A 22,346-nucleotide genomic window follows, 5' to 3' on the forward strand; every position below is an offset into this window, starting at 1 on the left:
AAAAGCCATTGGAATTAATTATGCACCACGTATAAGCACCCAACTTAGTCTTACTCGTACAGAACCCCTCTTAATAGTTACTTCACGGTGCAGGGCAAGGACCTGCCTTCCGTAAACCGTGACTCGACTACGGTCCTTCCGGCCAGCCAATCACCAACCGTCGCGCCAAACCCGAAGGGATATAAAAAGAGCAACGAAGGTTCGCGCTATAATCGGCCCGGCAAGCCTAGATAGACCACATATATGCCCCCACCCCCCAGTTCCTTGTGCAATAATAATACGGCACTCTCTTTCTTTTTGTGCTCGAATCGAGTCGAGTCGTGTCGAGTCGTGTTTGAAACAGCCGTAGTAGGACGTGCGTTGCGGATAGAGCTGCCCTTCGATACGTAAGCGCGCGCGCGGGCGGGCTGAGCGCAAGCGGCGACGGGAGGGAGGGAGGGAGAGAGAGTGTGTGTGTGCGCTGCGCTGCGTACCGTTCGTTTCTCGATCAGAGAGTCCCCGTCAATTGGCGAACGATCGACTGCTTTCGTATCCGGACCGAGCAAGACTCGGATGGGGATGGCGGGCAAAAAGTAAAACGAGATGCGGTGGGTGGGTGGACGGGCCGCGGCTTGGGGGGAGGTGTACAGCTGATCAGTGTGGAAGAGTTCCGTGGTACGTCTGGGTTTGGTGGTTGGTGTTTGCTTTGGCTGGTTGGTGGCAGTGTGTTGGTTTGTGGCCGGTCGGAGATGGGTTGGATGATGTGAGGGAGCCAGGGCTGGGGATGGGGATGTGGTGGAGTGCCTGGAGTATGTGTGTCGCTTGATTGACGGGGTTGGCGTCTAGTTCTGACCTACGGTTTGCGGCTCCCGAGGTATTGGCCATTTTTGGCGGTGACTGACGACGGGTGGGACTATCTGCTCTCATCGGATTGATATTTCCGGCATCTATGGCGCAGCCAGCAAAAAAATGGTTATGGAGATCTTGGGAAGCAACAGAGGAATATGGGTGAGGCGGTTAGTTCCGTCAAGTGGACAGCGAGTATTCTTGCATTAATGCCTCTCCCACGATTCAGGGCTGATAACCGGTTCACCCATACTATAATAAAACTGACGGCGCTTCAGAAAAGATCGCACCAAATCGTGCGCAACCATGGCAACATAGAGACGTAGAGATATAGAGGGGAAAAGAGGGGGAGAGCGAAGTGTATCAAAGAAGCCAAGAAAAAGGCGCCCCGGAAGCTGACACTCATTCGTCTCGCAGTCACACCGACAGCCTGAACTCTAACCCAATGCAGGAACCGAAGCACGACACTAGGCAGAATCGAGCCCGCAATGAAGTACAGCCGTCGTTCAAGCTTCCTAATGAGGTAATCCATAAAGTCTTGGAAGTTATGTATCATGAGGTCGGATATTGGATCTGTCAGACAGTATTCAGGCCATTAGCCAACACCAGACACAGTGCGGCGTCGTACTTTTTCAACTTCGACAGGATGCAGTCTGCGCGATTGGGTTGTGGGGATGTCGCCACCTGCCTGCTGTTCGCCGTCGAGCACCAGTCACTTTACCGCACCGCCCGAGCATCACCTTTCGCCGCGCTGGTACGCTGGGCGCACCATCTCGCGGAACGACAAAGTTCAACCCATGCATTCGACGTCTTTGTCGGTTCCGCCCAAGCCAGTCACCTTGCCTCTGCAGCAGCGTCCCTCCGTGTAAGGAGCGCCGACCATCTCACCGTTGATGTCCGTATCACTTCCATGTACCGGCACTTCCAAGCACAAACAGACACTTTTCAAGCACTCTTGCTGCCCGTATTGCGTAAGGTACGAGCCTTTCAAGCGTGCACCTTCATTCAGCCAACGAAGAATATCTCAAGCAGCAAGACAATACTCAACCCAAAGGAAGGATCCGCGCCAGCTCACGCCAATCATCTTTTCCATCTCGTATGAACGGCGTTGACCATCACACCCTTGACACCCCCCGTCTTGCTTTCGACCACCTCGAAAGCATCCACTTCCTCGCTCTCGAACACGAACCCGCACTTTTCAAACACTCGCCTGCTGCCCTTGTTGTGCGCGAGGAACGAGCCCTTCAGGTTGTGAATGTTCATGTAGTCGACGAAAAATCCCTCGAGAAGCGTGCGTAGGACCGTAGTCATGATGCCTTGGCCTTGGGCTTCGGGACAGAGCCAGACTGTGGGTGGGAGAGGGACGTCAGCATGGGGAACGCGCGAACGACAAAAGTGAATCCTTTGCCGCCAAAAAGAGAGGGGGAGGAAGAAAAGACAAGAAAAAAGAGAGAAAAAAAAAAGGGAAGCAAGAGAAGCAAAAACAAGCAATCAATTAAGCGCCAGCTCTTCCTCCCCGCGCCCACCTTCCTCGGACAAGACAATCAAGAAAAAAAGAAAAGAAAAAAAAAACTCACACCCCATCTCCCACTCGATCTTCGCCTCCTCCCCCGGCCCCAACCCCGCATTCGCCTCCCTCAACCGCCTCCTCTCCCCCTCATCCCTCACCGTCCTGTAATCCGCCCTCCTCACATTCACCTTGCCCAAAAACACCACCTTCTCCCCTTCCTCCCCATCCACCACCCCCCTAATAACCGGAAACGGCAACCCACTCCCCACCCACCACCGCTTCCCGTCCTTCCTCCCTTCCTCCTCCTCTTTTTTTCCATCCCGCCTCACCTCCTCCACCCCCCGCAGCTCCTCCGCCGCCCGCGCCGCGTCCGCCGCGAGCGAAGCGTACCACGCCTCCCAGTGGTGCAGGTCGTACGGGTAGGCGGGGCCGAGCAGGTTGAGGTAGACGCGGGGGTCGTTGAGGGCGGCGACGGCGGCGGGGCCGTCGGTGCGGCGCGGCGGGGTGAGGAGGACGTGGGTGAAGCGGCGGTGGCGGTTGGGGGAGGGGGTACTGGAGGTGGTGGAGGTGGAGGCGGGGGTGATGGTGGAGGAGGTGGAAGAAGAGGCAGTGGGGAGGGGGATTTTGAGGTAGGGGGTGGGTGGGGTTGTGGTGGGGTCGTGGTGGATTGTTGTGACCATTTTGAATTGGGCGGCGCCGGTGCGGGGGCCGGGTTTTTGGTGTTGGTTTTGGTTTTTGGTTTTGGCTCTTTTTTTCCTTGGAAGGTTTGGGCTTCTTTGAGGACGAGAGGCTGTGTTGGGCGGGTGGTATGGGATCTTGGGGGGGGGGAGGGGAGTGAAGAGAGATATGGAAAGGAAGGATTTGGCGTATGAGTCACCCGCTAACTGACGGCGTTGCATCGTTGATATGTATCGCAGATGACGATGTAGCATTGGGGGCCGAATATATCTCCTTGCTTGATAAGCTAGACGGGATTCTTGATTTATTTTTGCGCCCTTTGGTGAGTAGAGATTGGAATGTTCGTTTCGTGGTTGCAGAATGGTGATGATTATGGTTTATATCGACCTCAACACCCATTTTTTTTGGGTTCCGTGCGAAGAGCGTTTGAGGTCGAAACTCTGGGGCTTGATTGACCTATTCGAGTAGGAGACGCAATAACAACTGAGGAAGTGGTACATAAGGATGGTCGCTCCAAGAATCTGTCATGTCCAAAGTCGGAACGAGTAGAGTGGGATGCCCGCAATGATGCGGATAGTGACAAGCTGGTTCATTGACCTGGACCATGTTCATCTTTCTTACTTTGAAAAATGAATTGCATGGCAATTTCTCGCTTTGCTTACGCGGATATGACACGGAGATGATATTGCAAACCTACCGCTTGAGATAACCGAGGCAGAGGCACAAGACCTATGATGGGAGACATTAAACAATCGCATTTGCCATTTTCAAAGAACGATATATGCAGATTGAACTTACACGCCGCTCAGCCCCGACGACTGTATAGCTACGCTCACTACAAGCCCGTGCCTTAGCAAAGAGCATCCCCCACAACGCCCAACTCCTCCGCTCGTTACATATATATCCCTTCCCGCGGTCTCGACCACAATCACCTCCATCCTCCCCCAAAGATTTCCGCCAAACCCGCCCACACCCCAAAGGCCGCAGGACACCTCCTCGGCCCTAGCCTGATCCATCTCCCAAACACCACCCTCCCTCCAACCCTCCACAAACAACAACAACCGCCCACCACCCACCGCAGCATCCAAGCCCTACCTCCCACTCCCACTCCCTTTCGCACTCTCACTCTCACTCCCACTCCCACTCCCACTCCCACTCCCACTCCCACTCCCACTCCTCCTCCTCCTCACCCTCCTCCCCCTCCCCCTCCTCTCCGCCCCCCTCCTCGATCTCGAACTCCTCGCCGCCAACTCCGCCTCCAAAGCCCTCACCCTCGCCTCCAGCTCCACCGTCGCCTGCCGACACTGATGCTGAGACGTCATCGTCGGCGCGTAGCACGCAACGCCGATCCGTTCCCATTCGTCGTCATCTTCATCTTCATCGTCGTCGTCATTTTCATCATCATCGGGATCGGAATCGTCGTCGTCGTCGTCGTCGTCGGTATCGTCGTCATCGGAATCGTCATCGTCCTCTTCCGAATCGTAAGCGGGTGCCGGCGCCGCGGGCTGGTTGGGCTTGATGTAGAAGAGGACTTGGACTTCTTTTTTGGACGAGGGGGAGTAGACGGCGGGGGATGTGACGGTTGCGTGGGCGTGGCGGGGGCGGGGGCGGTGGTGGTAGATGGCTGTGTTGGCGGTGTTGCTGGTGCTGTGGGGATGGCCGCGGGGGATGTAGGCGGTTGGCTGGGTGGAGTTGGGGCCGGTGTGGTAGCAGTGGCGGTGGTGACGTGCTTGTTGGTGTTGGTGTTGCTGCTGCGAGGAAGGTGAGGGTGTGTACGCCGGGGGTGGGGTGTGGCTGCTTCTGCGGGGAGGTGGTTGGATTGTGGTTGTGGTGGTTGTACTGTCATCGGTGAGGGGGTCCATGGTTGGTTTATTGGTCGGTTTTTTTTCCTTCTCTTTTTTTCCGGTTGCGGGGTTGCAGGGGATGTGGGGGCGAGCCGATTGAGGCGTTTTGATGGGTGGATTTGGTGTGGAGTAAATCTTGTTTCGGGTAGAAAAAGCAAGTAGCTGGTCCCGAGCAGCGCGGAGAAAGCTGGTGGTGGGTTCGGAGAGCTTCAAGGGTGTGTATTTATGTAGGTTTGCCTCGGAGCTCGGAATCAAGAAAGAGGTCGATGGAAGGCCGCAGCTGCGCGGAAGTGTCGTCGTGGTGCCACTCAGCGAAGCAGTCGACAAGGCGGTAGACAATGTATGGTGGAAGACAAGGGCGGGTATCACGACATGTGCTGCGCGTCGGGAGTCGGGGAGAAAAGTAGCAGACAAACAGCACAGTCAGAGACACGCAGGCTGCGGAGCTGGGTCCCAGCATTTCTATAAGACCAGTCCTCCTGCTGCCCTGCCTACCCGAGACCGAGCCCATCTTCCGTTCGGCTACCATTCATGCACTGTACATGCGCCAGGTACCACTAAGGCACTTCGGCTGCATGTCTTGGGCCGCCGGGGTGCTGCTGCTAATTTGGTCCCATTGGCCGGTAGCACAGACAGACCTTGTGCGATGGAAATGATGCTGAATGTCTGGCGCTTTTCCATCGCACCCCAGCATCCCGGCTCGAGCTCGGCGCTCCGGTACCTTGATGCATTGCACACTAGCCATGCCATGCCGCTGCTGTGAACCGCGCCGAGTCCTGTTTTCCGGGAGGGAACAGCGTGAGAGTCACCGTGGACGCCGCATCGCCCGATTCCTGTCCGGCGGCGCGGAGGGGGCACGAGCCGAGCGGACGGAAATAGAGGGTCAGAAGGCTGCGAGGCTGGCCAGCTATTGCCTCATCGGCCATCTTGGTCTGGCCCAGCTCAGCCTTGCCCCCGTTGCTGCCCGTTATTGCGTTTTTTCTCCACCATCGGCGGGCGGGCACGGCTACTTACAGGGGCAGGGACAAGGGAATTCAAGTCTCGGACCCAGCCGCCACCGCCGAGGGGGCTGGGCACAGCATCTGCAGCGACCACGAGAACAGCTCCAGTCGGCATATACGAAGCGGCGCGTGCTTCAAAGGTCTTGTTTCTCAGCTCCGGGCCCAGCTGAGACCCCACGAGGCGGATGCACGGAAGAAACGGCTCCGCCAGCTGGGAAAGTCTGTGTCTTGGCCTCGGCTTGACATGGGGCTCGAAGCGAGGGCTCCATCAGTTGCCCACACAACCACTAATCTATTTCAGCTGCGGCTCTCCGAGGATACAGAAGGAGCTTGGGAGACTATTGCCTGGCACGCACACGGGCAGCATCGACATCACGCCAGTGCGAGTCCGACGTGAAGTGATTGCGAAATGTCATCTGTACATCACCCACGACGTTGGTTTTCCCCGCGCCATTGATCGATCAAGCAGTTGTTCCTGATCGCCGTCCAGCATCATCGAGCCCATCTCAGGCCTGATTCGCCACCCCGTCTTCGTCAGTGGCAACCCGCAAGCCACACACCCCTGCTACTCCGCAGAATCGTGGCTCCAGTGCGTCCTGCTCATTACTGTCTACTCCACTATGTATTGATTTGAAACACTTGGCACCTGCCGACTTTAGCTGGTGAATACTCAATTACTGTCATTCCCATTTCTTGTCCTTGTGCTCGGGCCGCTTTTGCCTGAAGATGCGGCTAAAAGTTTTGACGCAAAAAGGATCCGTTTCTTCAGTAGAGGTGCTCAAATGTAAATTAATACGGAAAGGAAATCGGGAATTGCAAGTTGAAGCTGCACTGACCCGGCCAGTTGACCATGGGCTGTGACGAAGACGGGAAGAAGGGACCGTAACCATCGTCTGAGAGCTTCTTTTCACGCTCAGTAGGAAGACCTCTTTCTCTGTCACAGCTCTAGCCCCCACATCTCTCGTGCATCTATCATGCAACAACGGTCGACATCTTAACGACACCGCCTTCTATGCCCTCTAACCCATCCCACACCGTACGACGCCTACACCTCTGTGCAAACATCCCTCGCCATACAGACACATCTCCCAGCCCTACCCATCAAGCACCCTCAACATATCCTCCCTCGTCACAAACTTCACCCTCTCCTTCCCGCGTTCCCTCCCCCTCTCCCTCTCCACCCCATCGATCCTCCTCCAATCCTCCCAGCTCACCGGCCTCGCCCCAGCCACCACCTCCCCCTTCAACACCTCCCACCCTCGCGCATCGCCCTCCAAAAACATCGCCCCCCGCTTCCAATCGTCCACGATCGAGTCCGCCGTCACGAACGCGTCTTCCATCGTGCTGGCGATGACGCCCGTCGGCCCGCGCTTGACCCAGCCCGCGACGTACATGCCGGCGAGGTGCCCGCCCTCGGCGGCGATGCGGCCGAGCCGGTCGTGCGGGATGATGCCGTTGTAGTAGTCGAAGGGGATGCCGAGCGTGCGGAATTCGGGGAGCGGCTCCGACTTGTAGCCGACGGAGCGGAAGGCGATGGCGGCGGGGAAGGTGGTGGTTCGGTCGGACGACACGACGCGGGCGGCCCGGTCGAAGGGGTCGCTGTCGGGGATGAAGGCCGTGTGTTGGAAGGTGGCGCTGGCGATGCGGGGGGCCGAGGCGGAGGCGGAGGCGGTGCCGGCGTTGAACGAGGTGGGCGAGAGGTTGAAGTCGAGGGACCATTGCTTCTGGGCGGGGGAGAGGTCTGGGGGAGGGGCCCCGTTGGGGGAGCCTTCTTGGAGGATCTTCGTGAGGCGCTTCATCTGACGGTTGAGCTTGTAGTCTGCGGGCGGGAATGCATCCGAGGGGATGGGCTTGAAGAAGACATTGGGGAGGTTGAAGAGCTCCCGGATTTCTTTGATGGTGAAGGCAGCCTGGCGGGGGTTAGGTTTATAGGACGGTGCTTGAATCGCATAGAATTGGCACGAACCTGCATGGGTCCTCTGCGGCCGACGATGCGAACGGAATCTATCTTGCTGCGGGAGAGCTTCTCCAAAGCGTGCTCGGCGATGTCCGTCTTCCTCAATTCATCCACGTTGCTCAGCAGTATTCGTGCAACGTCGAGAGCGACGTTTCCTTGGCCGACGACGACGGCGTCCTTGCCCATGTCTAGCACTGGGTCCAAGTTGGAATATTCCGGCAGCCCGTTGTACCAGCCTACAAACGCGCGAGCAGAGTATACGCCTTCCAGATCTTCGCCTGAGATGCCCAATTCCTTGTCCATCGAGGCGCCGTATGAGAACAGAATGGCATCGTAATGCTGGGTCAAGCGAGTGAGCGGCAGGTGGTGGCCAATCTGGACGTTTCCGATGAAGTTGAAGCGCGGCGACGCAGCGACTTCCTCGAACTTCTCCTGGCATTTCTGGGCAGTCTCAGCGTGGAGTCACGGCAGAAGCGGAGGCGCGGGATTTCACCTTGACCTCCGGGTGGTCTGGAGCGACACCAAAGCGGACCAAGCCATAGGGGACAGGCTGACGCTCGTACATATCGACGACGGCATCCGGCACCCTGGACATCACGCGGTAGGCCGAGTAGAAGCCTGCAGGCCCGGAGCCGATGACGGCGAGGCGGAGGGGCCGGCCATCGCGGGCAGTGGCGTAAGTCCTAGCGTTGAGAAAGTCGCGAGCCAGGTGCGCACTGGGGCTGCTCGTCGCGCGGAGAGAGCGGGTGCATGCGCGGCAAACGAAGGGCGCGGGGCGTGGGAGGCGCATTTCCTGGAGAGCTTGGAGAAAAGTAGTGCGGGCTCGGTCGGAGTCGCGGGCGCGCAACCAAGGCACGCAGCGTCATCGCCCAACGCACGCGGCTCAACGCGATCTCGGCTTCACCCGCAGCCCACAACAACACCACCGCCGCTCGTCACGGATCGGCGAGATCGCGATGGCCACGAGTCAGCGGCTCTGGCAACATGCGGAGAGCCGCAGAAGCCGCCCGGCCATCATGCCACTGCACCGCGGACATTGCGCCCGAGCAGGAAACGGTGACGCCCACGGCGCGCAGCCTGTTGCTCGTCGCGACCGAAAGCGACTGCCCGACGCCTGCCGCGATTCCGTTTCAGCTCATGTCTGTCCCACCGCTAACGCAAAAGGTGCCTGGCTAGCTGCCAAAACGAGGCGGCTGCACGCGGCACGGCGGTCCCGCTGCCAGGGTTGCGTGTTGCCATGGAGACACTCGCGCCATCACCAGCCTTAACATCACCAGCCCGCCCACATCCATGCCCAAGCCTACCAAGCTCTTGCCCGCCGCCCACCCTTCTTTGTCTCTCGCCGCGCTGCCAGTGTCGCGCGCGCAGAGCCGGCTGACCCGCGCATTCCTCGCGCCCACGCGTCGCGTCGTTCTTTGATCGTTCCCACTCGCCTTCGACGCGTCGCCCGCCATGCCCGCCCAGCCGTACATGTACAATCCGCCCCAGCGGTGGTCCGCCACCTCTGACACCCTCTACGGCTTCGATCCCAAGGCCGTCACCAAGGCGAGCCGCGTGCCTCCGAAGAGCCCGCCGAAGCAGCAGGACGGCCCGCTGGTCGATTTCAACCGGCATCCCGACAGCTATGCTGCCTTGTCTAGTAGCAAGAGCAATGTGAAGCCAATGAGCCCGAGGGTCAAGGTCGCCATCAAGTCGGTGCGCTGGGTGCAGTTCGGCTTCCGGATACTCCAGTTGATCGGCGCGCTCGGTCTTCTCGTCTGCGTCATTTGCATCAAGGGCACTCAGGTCACCGAGGGTTGGATCATCAGGGTCCCAGTACGTTCACGCGAGACTAAATCTTCCGCGACAGACTTATTTACGCGTCATAGGCTGCTGTCGACATCGTCTGTGATCTTTACGCAATCTACCACCTTGTCCGCCCTGCCAAGAGTCGCGCTCCTTCCAGCTCTGCCAGCTACCATTTCTTCTCCCTCATCATCGACACCGGCCTGATTCCCTTCTATGTCTTTACCGCCCTGCTTGCCAACAGCAACTGGCAAGATGCTCCGGGTACCGATGGACGCTGGCGCACCTTCTTTAACGCCGATGCTGCTACCTCCAGCATCCTGCTCACGACCTGGCTGACTTCCGTGACTGTCGGAGGACTGCATCTGATCTCGATGGGTCTTGGACTCTACCTTGTCCTGATCTTCCGCAAGATCGGAAAACTTCCACCTGACATGAACCCGCTTGAGGACAACCTGACCTCGCGCAGGAGCACTAGGCATAAGCACAAGACCTCGTCCCTGTCCAACATTACCATACCCCCGGAGAAGCGCTTTAGCGATCTGTCGGGTAGCACCGCCATGTCCAGCCCCACCAGGTCTTCTTATGGTCAGGAAGATCCTCTGATTCCCGACGTTCGGACCATGCCGTTTATGGATTCACGGAGAAATTCCAACGTGCCCTACAATCCTCACAACCCTCAATCAGCCCGTGAGTCGCGTGTGTTCGTGCATGGTCGGAACGACAGCATGGTCCCGGCCAAACTCGACCTGAAGAACCTTCCTAAGATGTCTCCGGGGGGCTACGATTCCATGTCACCCAGCTCTTCTCCCGGCAGGTCGCCCGTCCGTTCCGAGAAGTCCAAGAAGCGCCAGTCTCTGAAGAACGACAACTGGTTCGTCCATGCAGAAGGCGAAGACTTCTCCGCCTCAGATGAGGAGGAGGAAGTGACGGCTAAGAAACCACTGGTCCGGCGTTACTCGTTCGAAGCCGATGATGACGGCGCCGTCGCCACCACCACCGTGTATGCGGACATAGTTAACCACCAGGGCCCGCTCTCCCCGCTCTCTGACGGCGAAAACACCGGCCACCTGCGCCCGCAACCGCTCCGCATGAACCCTCCCTCGCCGCAGCCGATCGCGGACCACAACGCCAAGAGAGCCTCCATGCCCCCGCCCATGCCCTCCTTCCAATCCGAAATCGGCTCCATCTCGTCCGAACGCTCCTCTGACATCGGCCGCGCCATGACCATCAACTCGACCGTCACCCGCACCACGGACGCCTGGGGATACTTCCCAACCCACGGCCACCACGGCCACGGCCACGGCCCCGGTAGCCACCACAACGGCAGCGACATCGGCGGCGACATCATCGGCGGCGGCGCCGGCGGCGCCCGCAGCACCGTCGCCGAGCCCGCCGGCACCCACTCCAACTTCTCGCCCTCGCGCAGCCCCACGCGCAAGACGCGCTACTACGGCGACCTGCGCGACGCCCAACAAAGCATCTTGGGCGGCGGCGCCGGCGGCGCAAACAAGCCCCGCGGCATGTTCTTGCAACAAAAGCAGCAGCAACCGCAGCCGCATCATCCTCATCCCCATCATCCGAACCAGCTCCTCAACCTCCCCGCCAACGCCGGCGGCGGCACCACCAGGCGCTCCATGGGCCGCAGCCCCGAGCGCCCCGCGTACGCGCGCGTCGAGAGCAGCCCGCGCGTCGTGAGCAGGAGCGGCGTCGACGTCGAGGTCGTGGACGGCGATTTGGGCGACGTGAAGAGGGGGGGTGCTGGTGCTGCTGGAGCGGCGTTGGCGGGAGGCGGCCGCAGGCTGAGGGTCGTGAGCGGCAAGGCGGCCGAGGAGGGGCTGGCGGGGAATTGGGAGCGCGAGGGGATGACGAGGAGGAAGGTTAGTGGGGTGGTGTAGTGTTGTAGTAGAGGTTTTTATTCTTTTTTCTTTTTACTTGGGGTTTGGGGGGATTTTCTTGGTCTGGATCGAATAGGGTTTTGGGAGGGGTCCGGTTTTGGGGTTCTTTTTTAAAGTGTGATATATCCCCTTCTGTGTGCGATGGCGATTCCGCTAGACGCGGAAGTAGTTTTTTTTCCTTCCTGGTTCTTATTGGGAACGCATGAGATATCGATAATCTGGTATCTGGTATCTTCTCTTGTTTCCTGGACAACGTTCGGCGTTGCTGGATTGGTTTCTGATGTCTCCTGTGTGTGATGTATCACAGAACGCGCTGCTCAAAAGCTCTTCGGCCTAGGAAAGAGAGAAAAAAAAGAAAAGGGATCGCGGGGCTGGCCGACCCACAGTGGGGTCGTCGCGGAGAGAAAGAGAGAAAAATAGATTAATTTACTGGTCTTCAGGAAGATCAGCCATGCTAGCGGATTCCCGGGCTCAGATGACAGTGATAGTGATGTTGTGGTGCAGTATGTGTAGAAAGTGGGACGAGTGGGCAGGACACATGTCTTGGAGAGAGAGGAAAGCAGGGAAGGCGCGGCCGGCGAGTCGAAGCCGTTGTGCAGAGGCAAGAGCGCGCAAACAGAGGGCAACCTAACGCTGAAAGGCAGGGAGGTGATACGTCACCATGCCATCCTCAGCACCGCCGCAGCCTCATTCTCAACTCTCGACAGCTATCCCATCAAGGCACAGCCAAAGCACATGCAACAAACCTCCCGCAGCCTCTCTCAGAACCCGCAGCCATATCCGACCCGCGGCAGACGAGCACTCACTCTGCAACTTACACAGGACACCATGACGCGAAGGACAAAAAAGCTGGTGCTGGGGCCGCCACCGATACCGCGCGAGTGGTCGCTTCACAGCAACGAGGAGATGGAGGTCGAGGGATTTAGAATCAAGGGCACGGCACAGCAGGTCAGAGGCGGAGGCGGAGGCGGCCCCGGCGGAGAAAACGCGGCCCCGGCGCGACGCCAACCAGGGCGCCGAGGAGCCGCCAGCGATCGCTCCGCGCCTCGTCCGGTCCAGTGCAATCCGAACCTCGTCGCGCTGGGTGCGCCCTCCAAGCTCGACCGGTGCAATCCACGCAACCACAAATCGTCGAGTGCTGCTGAGCCGCGCCGCGACGAAGCCTGCGACGACGCCTGCGACGACGGGCCAAGGCTAGCCAGCCTGCGATATCTGACGCCCTACGGCCAGCCGACGCCGCTGAGCGACGAGGACGAGACCACCATGGCGCCTGCTCCCGCGCCGCTGACGGCCCCCAACGGCCACCCGGGGCCGCATCCCTCCTTCATCGAGGTCGCGAAGCCCTACGTCTTCCAGCAAAGGGTCGAGCAATTCCTCGCCGCCATCGGCATGCCCGAGGCCAAGGAGGACAGCATCCGCCTGCAAGGTGTGCAACTCATCGACAACGTCAGGAAATCATTGCAACTGTCCGTCTCCCCGCCTCTCGTCGCCTCCGTACCGAGTCTGACATGGTTAGGCCCGTCCGCACATTCAATACAGCATGTGTTTACTACCACAAATTCCGTCTGATCCACTCAGACAACGAATACAACATCGTCGTGAGTATCTCCGCTTTTCAAGACCATCGCTGCATCACGTTACCTGACTGCTCCCAGGAAGCTGCACTGGCTGCACTCTTCACAGCCTGCAAGATCGAGGACACGCTCAAAAAGTCCAAGGAAATCATCTGTGCCTCGTTCAACCTGAAGCTATCCCCAGCAGACCAGCTCTCCCCCGACGACCCGGTGAGCATCCTGTCTCCAGGACTACCCGAAGCTACTTATTAACACGCAGCGCCTCCAGCAACTGGAGCAGCCCTCCAAGGTCATCATAGGCCTCGAGCGGCTGATGCTCGAAGGCGCCGGCTTCGACTTCCGCAGCCGCCAGCCGCAGAAGTTGGTCATCAAGCTGGCGCGCTGGTGCGCCTTCGCCAAGGACCGTGTCGGCAAAACCGCCTACAACATGTCGCTCGACCTGTACCGCACCTTCGCACCGCTCAAGCAGACGACGGCCGCAATGGCCCTGGCCTGCGTCGAGCTGGCCGCCCGCCTGTGCGATGCCCGCCTGGAGCGCGTTCAGGCTCTCGAATACGCGCGGTGGAAGGTTTCGAGAGCAGAGGTCATGGGTGAGTCCAGCACCACAGCTGCTCTCCCACGCTCCATCCCACTGACCCAACCGTCACCACCACAGAAACCATGCTCGACCTCCTCGACCTCTACACCCACCACCGCAACACCAGCCTCATCGGCCCCCACCACCCGCTCGACACCTACATCAACGTACGCATCGCGCTCAACGTAGAATCCAAGGACGCCCATCTGCCCCGCTACACACAATACGCCACCAGCACCCCCACCCCATCAACCGCCACTACGACCGCCGTCGGCACCCCTACCACCACGACCACCAACACCACCCTCCCACCCAAGCCCGTCACCACAGCCGCACCCGCACCCTCACACACGCCCAACGGCCTCCCCCCGAAACCAGGCACCGCCACCACAACCCCAACACCCGCAACCGCACCAGGCAGCACCATCGCAAACGGCACAACACTCCACCACCTCCCGCCCACCGCACCACAACAGCAACAGCCACAACAGCCACCCACAACAGCAACAACATCGGCCGTCACCCTCCCCATCTCAGCCATCGGGACAAGAGGCGTCGGGGGGACGGTGCGCTTCATGCTGGACCCAGCGCGCGTGCAGGGCGAGAAGAGGGAGGTGCAGCGGTACTTTGTCGACGAGGAGGAAGAGTACGAGGTTGAAGTCGAAGTGGCCGGCGGCGGCGCTGGGAATAGCGATGCAGGTGGGGTTGAGAGGGAGAGGGAGAGGGATAAGGGCAGGGAGAGGGATAGAGACAACAGGGATAGAGACAATAGGGACAATAGGGACAGGGAGAGAGAAAGAGATAGGGACAGGGATAGGGAGCGGGATAGAGATAGAGAGCGGGACCTGAGGGATAGGGAGAGGGAGAGGGACCGGGGGAGGGGACGGAGGTGAGCGGGTGGGTTGGTGGGTGAATGGGATAGCGAGTATACGATTGGGGGAAAATCTAGAAGACGACGGTGAGGAACAAATTGGGGGTGGAACAAAATGGGGGGGGATGAGAAACATGGATGGTTGACATGGTATATACCCTGGGGTGGTTCTCTTTTCTTTGGGCGTTTGCCTCATTGCTAGCTCGATTGTGGAGGGCGGGAGGGGGCGAAAAATTAAAGGGCAACAAGACAAATTCTTACAAATCGAAGGAGGCACGGCGCCCAGTGCAGCTAGCTACCTATCGTGGGTGACTGTGGCCTCGATATGAAATGGAATAGGGGACAAAGCCCACGATTACAGGGCATGAGAAAAGAGGAAAGAAAAGGGAAGATAGAACGGAAATGGGCAGCAAGCAGCCTGGACGTTAGGCAGTCAGTCAGTCGGCCCTCAAGGAAGGAATGACGGACGGACGGACGGGTCGATACGAATTAGAGAGACGAACTAAAATAAGACTCCAGTGCTTCTTCACTACGAAAGAGAATACGGTGAATTACGTATGACCTTCGTATGTACATACATACATACACCAGACTGGCTACGACAAACCCACGATCCATCAATCACTATTTTTTTTCCCCCACCGCCAGTCGCCTCACTACCACCACATACGACCTTCCCTACTTGAGACTACGACCACTTGCGCAAACGCCCTACCCAAAAATGCATCCATCTTCTGCCCATGCTTTCCCCGCGCACGCCATGCTGCCGTTTTCTCGAATAGTAGTAGGAACAAGAAAAAAGTATAGAAAGGGAAGGGAAGGGAAAGAAGGGGAGGGAAAAAAAAAGGGAAAGCAAAGGAGAGGGCAAAGAGAGAGCTAGCTGTCTGTCTGCACCAAAGGGGGATGGGGTGAAGGAACAAAAAAATCATTCAAGATCGATAGCGAGAAACCGGCCTCCACAAACAAGACTGATTTGACTTGTACCTCCCCAACTTTTCTTCCCTGTCGTTTCCCTCCAATTTATCCATCCACCCATCACCGTTAAATCACGAAGAGGGTCCCTCATCCTCGTCGTCGTACAAAGCACCCTCCATCCGTCCGCAAACTATGCAAAGGAAGAAGAGAATAAGATAGAGACTATTTCTTCCGCCTCCCCCCCTCCCCACTCCTCTCTTTCTCCGTCTCTCTCTTCCTCCCTCCGTCAAACCGTAGAGAGAGAGAGAGAGAGAGAGAGAGAGAGAGAGAGAGAGAGAGAGAGAGAGAGAGACAGAGAGAGAGAGAGAGAGACAGAGAGAGAAAACTCAAGCAGCCATCCACCGATCCTCATCATCCGCGACGTCGAACTCCTCGGCCCCAGCCCCAGCCCCAGCCCCAGCCCCAGCCCCAGCACCACCACCACCACCCGCACCACCACCACCACCACCACCGCTGCTGCCCACCGCGCCAACAGCACTCCCCGCCTCCCCCATACTCGCGTCCTCATCGCCATTGTCATCATCAGCCACCGACGATCCGGGCTTCGACGACGACGAGAAGCCCGATTGTTGTTGTTGTTCAAGCTTAAGTACCTGGGGGGAATATGCGGCCGAGGATGGCGGGTTGGGCGCCCACGAGAGCTGGACGCGGCCGATGGAAGGGATGTCTTGGGAGTGGGCGATGAACTGTGTGTTTTTGGTGTGCGCGGAGCGGATGTTGTCAGTCAGAGTGGTCTTGATGCGATCGATTATGAGGGAGAGCAGAGAGGGGGAGGAAAAAGAGAGGGGGGGAAGAAGAGCAGAAACTCACGTTCTCGGCGATGTAGCGTTCCTTGAACGAGACGACCATGGCGTTCTTGCCGCCTTCCGGGTACGCGTCGATGCTGTCGGATTCGTAATTGTTCTGAGCGAGAGAGCGATATGGTCAGTACGGTTGGGACTTGGACTCTTCTGCCTCCCAATCTCAGGCTAGCGGGGGGTGGCTGTGAAGCGTAAAAGGAGCGGGAAGAACAAAAAAAAAACCTACGAAAAGGTGACTCCGCAGCGCCTCGTCCCTGTCGGGCGTCCATTCCTCCTCGCCGTTACCGATCTTGACGACGACTCTCCGCGGCCTAAAGTCCAGACGCTTGACGGCACCGCCTCTGGGCATGCCGCCGTAACCACCACGGCCGCGGTACCCGCCACCGCCTCTGGACGAGGGGTCGTAGCCGCCGCGCCCGCGAGGCGCCCAGCCGCCACGTCCGCGGAAAGAGCCCCTACCGCCGCGACCGCGATACCCCGTGTTTGCGCCGCCGTAGTTGGGGTCGTTCGGGTTGATGCCCATGCTCTCCGCTTCTGCCTCCAGCTGCGCGAGCTTCAGCTTCAACGCCTCCGTCTGCGAGCTGTCCCTCTTCTCGTCCGCGTTCCCGTTGGCGTTGGCGTCCGTCATCGATTCCGACCCCTCCGACGACTTGCCGTCCGCGTCGCCGCCCTTTATCGTCGGCGAGCTGGGCGAGTCTCCGGCCTTCTTGTTCGCCGCCGTCTTCGCCGCCAGCTTCTCCAGCAGCTTCTTGCGTTCCTCGGCCTGCGCCTTCACCTTGGCGTCCAGCTCCGCCTTCTTCGCCTCCGCTTCCTTGAGCTTCTGCTGCTTCTCCTCGTGCGCCTTTTGCGCCTCCTCCTGCCTCCGCTTGATCTCCTCCATGTCCATCATCTCCTCGTCCTCCTTCTTCGCGCCGCCTTCGCTGCCGCCGCGCCTGCCGTTCGCGCCGCCGCCGCCGCCATTGGCAGCATCCGAGTGCTGGTCCGGCTTGAACCAGTACACCTTGACGAAGCGATTGTCGAAGATGACCTTGGGGCTGTCGTACGCCCTGCGGGCGGACGAGTAGTCGTCGTACTTGACCAGCGCGAGGCGCTTGTAGGCCTGCATCGTGACCTCCTCGATGTTGCCAAACTCGGAAAAGAACTCGCGCACGGCGTCGTCGGAGAACTTGTCTTCGGGGATGTTTTCGACGACGATGGTCGTGATGGAGCGATCGTGGTTGGGGCCTGCCTGTGAGAAATGGGCGCGACCTCCGCGACGGCCGCCCTCGCCGCGGCCACGCCCTCTGCCTCCACGGCCCCTCTCGTGATGACGGCGGTCGCCGTGGCCGTTGGCTCTGCGGTCCGTGTCGATCGCGGCGTTTTTCGGGTCGTATTCTGGAACGTTGCGGTTAGCAAATCGGGATCTGAGAGGCAACGCCTGTCCCGGCCATCGTAGTGACGCCGGAGATCCAAAGCGAGCCTGGTAGAGCGGACTGGGGTCAATCCCACCATCGGTAGGCACGATAATCGGGTCTGTGCCGTGCTCGTACGGACACGCGCTGCCTAGTGCGCAAAAGCCTTTGGTGTCGTAGTCGCGACACCTCTCCCCAATCTTCCGCGGCGGCGGCGAGCCCGCGTGAGGGAACCCGCTCTGGCCGAAGCTGTTCGGCGCGCCCATGCCCAGCTGCGGCATTCCCGGCAGAGGGAAGCCCAACGCCTGCATGGCAATGAGTGCGCTCATCGGGTTGTTCGGGTCGACCTGCGGGAAGCCCTGCGGGAGATTGGGCATTTGCGACATGTGCTGCATGGCCTGCATGGCCGCCTGTCCGGCGCCTGGCAGGCCCGCAATGCCCATGTCTCCTCCGTGACGACCTCCCCGGCCACCTCCACCCTGGTGGTTCCCTCTGCGCATCTGCTTGATGGCCCTGTCTCCACCGGCGCCGCGGCCATAGTGAGAGTCCTGGCCATCGCGCTGTTCGCTACCTGCCCTATCTCCCCATGCCCGCTTGCGCGATTGATCTGCATTGTTGTCATGAAAGCCGTTCTGAAATTGTGCGCTTGGGCGTCTATTACCGTTGGCGGGACCGCTGGGCGGGTTGAAAGGCTGGGACTCGGCTTGCGTTTGCTGAGGTGCGTCGTTTGGGAGGTACGATTTCGTGCGAATGGTGTTGAAGACGTCGTCGACAAACGACTCGGTGTCTGCACACAATGTCAGCGTTACTCAAAGGTGTAACTCTCGGTGCGCCTACGATCGCGCAAGAAATCCTCCAAGTTCTCCAGGCAATTGGCCTTCACTTGCTCATCCGAACCTTCTGTCCTCACCAGAGCTAGCACGTAGTCGGCGAGGACGTCGGAATCGGCATCAGAGCTACTGCTGAGGTCATTATTCAGTGGTTTCGCAAGACGATCCAAGCGCGGGGCCATACATGTCTTCCAGCCTCTTGACAATCCATTTCTTCAACACTACGGCGTCGTCGTCGCTGATGAGCATCTTGGCAGACGGCGATAGCGGCGATTAAGTGGGGGTGCGAGGCGACGAGGTTTGCGCGGCGGAATGTATGCCGAGCTGCTGAGACGCTAGCTGAAAGTTCGCATTGAAGTGCTGCGCTGTGAGTGGAATGGCTTCAGGTGTCGAGGGCGGCGGGCGCATGAATGGTCCCAAAATCACCGGCCAGAAACACGCTATGACGAAGAGCCCCAAGACAACTTAACCCGCGCCCGGAACCACAGAAATTCCGCACGTCACGTGCATTCGCACAGAATCAAACGGCCGAGTCGCATTAGCCCAACGGTGCAGAAATGCCATAGTAGTGTACCAGAGCGACAGATCATCTTTTGTGTCATATCGTAAATTTCTAGCGCCCGGGATACACAAAAAAAGAACCATGCTAAAAGAAAAGGACATCAAGTGCATCATCAATGTCGGCCTTCTACCGAGCGAATACCCCATGCGAATCATCCGTCATATCTCTATATTGAGCCCGTTTGAGATACCGATATCCCCTCCGTCGTTTCCGGAATGGTGACAAAGATGATGAGCATTCCTGATGATGCCCCGAAGACCGGATATTTTTGAGAAAAGGGTTGCTATCTTTTTGCGACAGAAACCGCTTACAACTTGTCGTAGTACTGCGAAGATTGTTAGCTGTTGGCCCACATAAAAATACCATCAATACAAAACTTACGTTCTCGTAGCCGGGAACCTCGGGCTTGAGACCCTTCCTCTTGCGCATCTCCACGACGACCTGGCCGGGCAGCGAGGTGTTGTCCAGAGGAGAACCACCGGGCAGGATCTGCCAGTGGTCGAAGACGGACTGAGGGAAGGCCTGGCCGGAAGTGTTGGAGCGGAGGTCGGCGTTGAAACCGAAGGACTCCTTGACGGGCAGGTAAGCCTTGACGTTGAACAGGGGAGTACCAGGACGCTGGGCCTCCTCGAAAACGTGACCTCTCCTGCGGGTAAGGACACCGTAGATACCACCCATGGCGTTCTCGGGAACCTGGATCTCGACCAAGAAGACGGGCTCGAGAAGACCGGGGTCGGCGAGCAGGGTAGCGGCGTACAGGACACGGCGAGCGGTGGGGATGATCTGGCCACCACCACGGTGAATGGCATCGGCGTGAAGGGTAACATCCATGACGTTGAAGCGGACCGAGCGCATGGGCTCCTCGGCAATGGGACCCTCCTTGGTGGCCCACTGGAAACCGGAGACGACGGAGTCCTTGATTTCGTTGAGGTACTGGACGGCCTTGGTCTGGTCAACCAGGAGGTTGGCGCCGTTGGTGTCGGGACCGAAGCACCAAATCTTACGGGCATCGGTGACATCCCAGCCGTGCTCGTCGGCAAGGAAGCGGGCACGAGCCTTGAAATCGTCACGCGGGCCGATCTTGCCAGCCTCAATGTCCTTGGAAACCTCCTCGCTAAGGGGCTGGGCGATCATGTACAGACGGTTGTGCTTGTTGGGCGACTTGGACAGGGCAGTGATGCGGGACTCGCCACCGACGGTCTCACGGTACTGGACGACGGGGTCGGAGATGCGGAGAGGAACACCGGCGTGGTCCTCCTCGAGATCCTTCAAGCAAATCTCAAGGTGGAGCTCACCAGCACCGGCAACAATGTGCTCACCAGACTCGGAGATCATGGTAAGAACGCAAGGGTCGGACTTGGACAGACGCTTAAGACCCTCGACAAGCTTGGGCAGATCGTTGGCGTTCTTGACCTCGACGGAGCGCTGGACGACAGGCGAGACGGAGAACTTCATGACCTTCATATTGTGGGCAGTCTCGTCGGTGGTGAGGGTACCAGACTTGAGCAGGAACTGATCAATACCGACCAGACCCAGGATGTTACCGGCGGGTACATCCTCAATGGGCTCGGTGAAACGACCCATCATGAGAATGGTACGCTGGATGGCCTTGATGAACAGGTCCTCCTTGCGGCCAGGGGTGTAGTTGGGGCCCTGGATGCGGACCTTGAGACCGGAGCGGACGGTACCGGAGAAGACACGACCGAAAGCGTAGAAACGACCCTTATCAGAGGTCGGCACCATCTTCGAGACGTAGAGCATGAGAGGACCCTTGGGGTCGCAGTCACGGATACCGATGGCGCTGGCGTCATCGTGGGGACCCTCGTACAGAGTCTCCATACGGTACTTCTGGGCGGTGGCGGGAGAAGGAAGGTGGAGAATCATCATCTCCAGAAGAGCATCAGCGGCAGGAAGGAACTTCCTCATGACGACCTTCAGAAGCTGCTTGCCCTCGAGGTCCTTCTCGTCGCTGGTGAGCTTGATCTCGAGCTTCTCGAGGATCTTGGGGATCTCGTCCTTCTTGAAGTTCATGACGGCGTTGAAGATACGGAAAATGGGGTCAAGGATGAACTGGTTGAAGGCACGCTCGCCGCCCTCGGGAGCGGTCTTGGTCCACTTCTTGGTCTTGGGGTTGAAGTAGTTGTCGCCCTGAGGTCTAATTAGAAATCGGTGGGCAGAAATTTCGGGGGAATTCACGACTTACCCAGAGACGCTCCATCATCTTGTTCTTGTCAACACCGAACTTCTTGGCGTACCTGGAAGCGAACTGGCGGACGGTGAAGGCCCAGCCGTGGAGACCGGAACCGAAGGCAACGGTACCCTGGTCGGGGTAGACCTGGACATCACCGAGGACCTTGTCGAAGTAGGTGGCAATGACGACGTTGACGGACTCGATGACACGAGAGAAGTTCTGGTACAGGTCCTCCTTGGAGACCTGGAGCTCGAGAAGAGCACGGTCGACCTTGTTGATGATGACGACGGGCTTGATACGCTCACCAAGAGCCTGACGCAGGACAGTCTCGGTCTGGACGCAGACACCCTCGACGGTGTCGACGACGACGAGAGCACCGTCAGTGACACGGAGGGCAGCAGTGACTTCGGAAGAGAAATCAACGTGACCAGGCGAGTCAATCAAGTTGATCAAGAAGTCGTTCTTCTCGGTCTTGACCTTGATGTCCTTGAGGTCCTCCTCGTCGATAAGCTGGGCGTACAGGGAGATGGCGGTCGACTTGATAGTGACACCACGCTCCTGCTCATCGGCACGAGTATCGGTGAAACGGGCCTCACCAGCCTTGGCGGCGGAAATGATACCGGCGCGCTGGACGAGGGAGTCCGTAAGGGTAGACTTGCCGTGGTCGACTGCAGTGGCTGTCAGCGCCCGACGGACTGCACGGGTGGTGTTGCGACTTACCATGGGCAATGACGGACATGTTCCTGATGTTAACAGGGCTGTCCATGAGACCACGGATCTTCAATCATGTCAGTATTCCGTCCATGGTTTGCAGGCGCAGCTTTCGCATGTAGTGTACATACCTCCTCGACGGTGAAGCTGCGAGCGAATTGTCAGCAAGCGGTCGCATGGGCGCAAATCGCGTCGCAGCGCCTACGCCGGGGGAGACAGCGCTGAGGCTGCTCGGAAGACGCAGGGCGCGGCGGACGACGGGAGCGTAGACTTACTTGACCATCTTGGCGGTGTTGTGCGGATGTGTCTACTTGAAAAGTCTTTTCTCGAGGAATATGCGATACCCCGCTTTTGAGGTGTCGGGCG

General features: G+C 58.8%; 6 protein-coding genes across 6 annotated transcripts; 1 reads left to right on the forward strand and 5 right to left on the reverse strand.

Annotated features, from left to right (window-relative positions):
- Positions 1-1,905: 1,905 nt before the first annotated feature.
- Positions 1,906-3,015, reverse strand: BKCO1_400005 (gnat family; the record flags this gene model as incomplete). The annotated part of the gene is made up of 2 exons (XM_020275460.1): positions 1,906-2,171; positions 2,403-3,015. The coding sequence occupies 2 exons, from the start codon at positions 3,013-3,015 to the stop codon at positions 1,906-1,908; spliced, it is 879 nt and encodes a 292-aa protein (XP_020128513.1).
- A 1,089-nt stretch (positions 3,016-4,104) lies between these two features.
- Positions 4,105-4,875, reverse strand: BKCO1_400006 (uncharacterized protein; the record flags this gene model as incomplete). The annotated part of the gene is made up of 1 exon (XM_020275471.1): positions 4,105-4,875. One exon carries the CDS (start codon positions 4,873-4,875, stop codon positions 4,105-4,107), a length of 771 nt encoding a protein of 256 aa, XP_020128510.1.
- Positions 4,876-6,952: 2,077 nt separating this feature from the next.
- BKCO1_400007 (ferredoxin-nadp+ reductase) lies at positions 6,953-8,605 on the reverse strand (the record flags this gene model as incomplete). Its single annotated transcript, XM_020275482.1, has 3 exons — positions 6,953-7,768; positions 7,825-8,256; positions 8,309-8,605. 3 exons carry the CDS (start codon positions 8,603-8,605, stop codon positions 6,953-6,955), a joined length of 1,545 nt encoding a protein of 514 aa, XP_020128511.1.
- Positions 8,606-9,267: 662 nt separating this feature from the next.
- Positions 9,268-14,542, forward strand: BKCO1_400008 (cyclin; the record flags this gene model as incomplete). The annotated part of the gene is made up of 8 exons (XM_020275493.1): positions 9,268-9,630; positions 9,684-11,480; positions 11,919-12,001; positions 12,143-12,964; positions 13,015-13,096; positions 13,154-13,282; positions 13,332-13,662; positions 13,728-14,542. 8 exons carry the CDS (start codon positions 9,268-9,270, stop codon positions 14,540-14,542), a joined length of 4,422 nt encoding a protein of 1,473 aa, XP_020128514.1.
- Positions 14,543-15,821: 1,279 nt separating this feature from the next.
- BKCO1_400009 (ccch zinc finger and rrm domain-containing protein) lies at positions 15,822-18,765 on the reverse strand (the record flags this gene model as incomplete). The annotated part of the gene is made up of 5 exons (XM_020275504.1): positions 15,822-16,229; positions 16,306-16,398; positions 16,522-18,473; positions 18,524-18,645; positions 18,701-18,765. The coding sequence occupies 5 exons, from the start codon at positions 18,763-18,765 to the stop codon at positions 15,822-15,824; spliced, it is 2,640 nt and encodes an 879-aa protein (XP_020128515.1).
- A 620-nt stretch (positions 18,766-19,385) lies between these two features.
- On the reverse strand, positions 19,386-22,263 carry BKCO1_4000010 (elongation factor 2; the record flags this gene model as incomplete). The annotated part of the gene is made up of 6 exons (XM_020275414.1): positions 19,386-19,403; positions 19,460-21,226; positions 21,282-21,937; positions 21,990-22,047; positions 22,112-22,127; positions 22,256-22,263. 6 exons carry the CDS (start codon positions 22,261-22,263, stop codon positions 19,386-19,388), a joined length of 2,523 nt encoding a protein of 840 aa, XP_020128465.1.
- Between the last annotated feature and the right edge of the window lie 83 nt (positions 22,264-22,346).

Source organism: Diplodia corticola (genome assembly GCF_001883845.1).
Source record: "Diplodia corticola strain CBS 112549 chromosome Unknown scaffold40, whole genome shotgun sequence".
Taxonomy (NCBI): Eukaryota; Fungi; Ascomycota; class Dothideomycetes; order Botryosphaeriales; family Botryosphaeriaceae; genus Diplodia; species Diplodia corticola.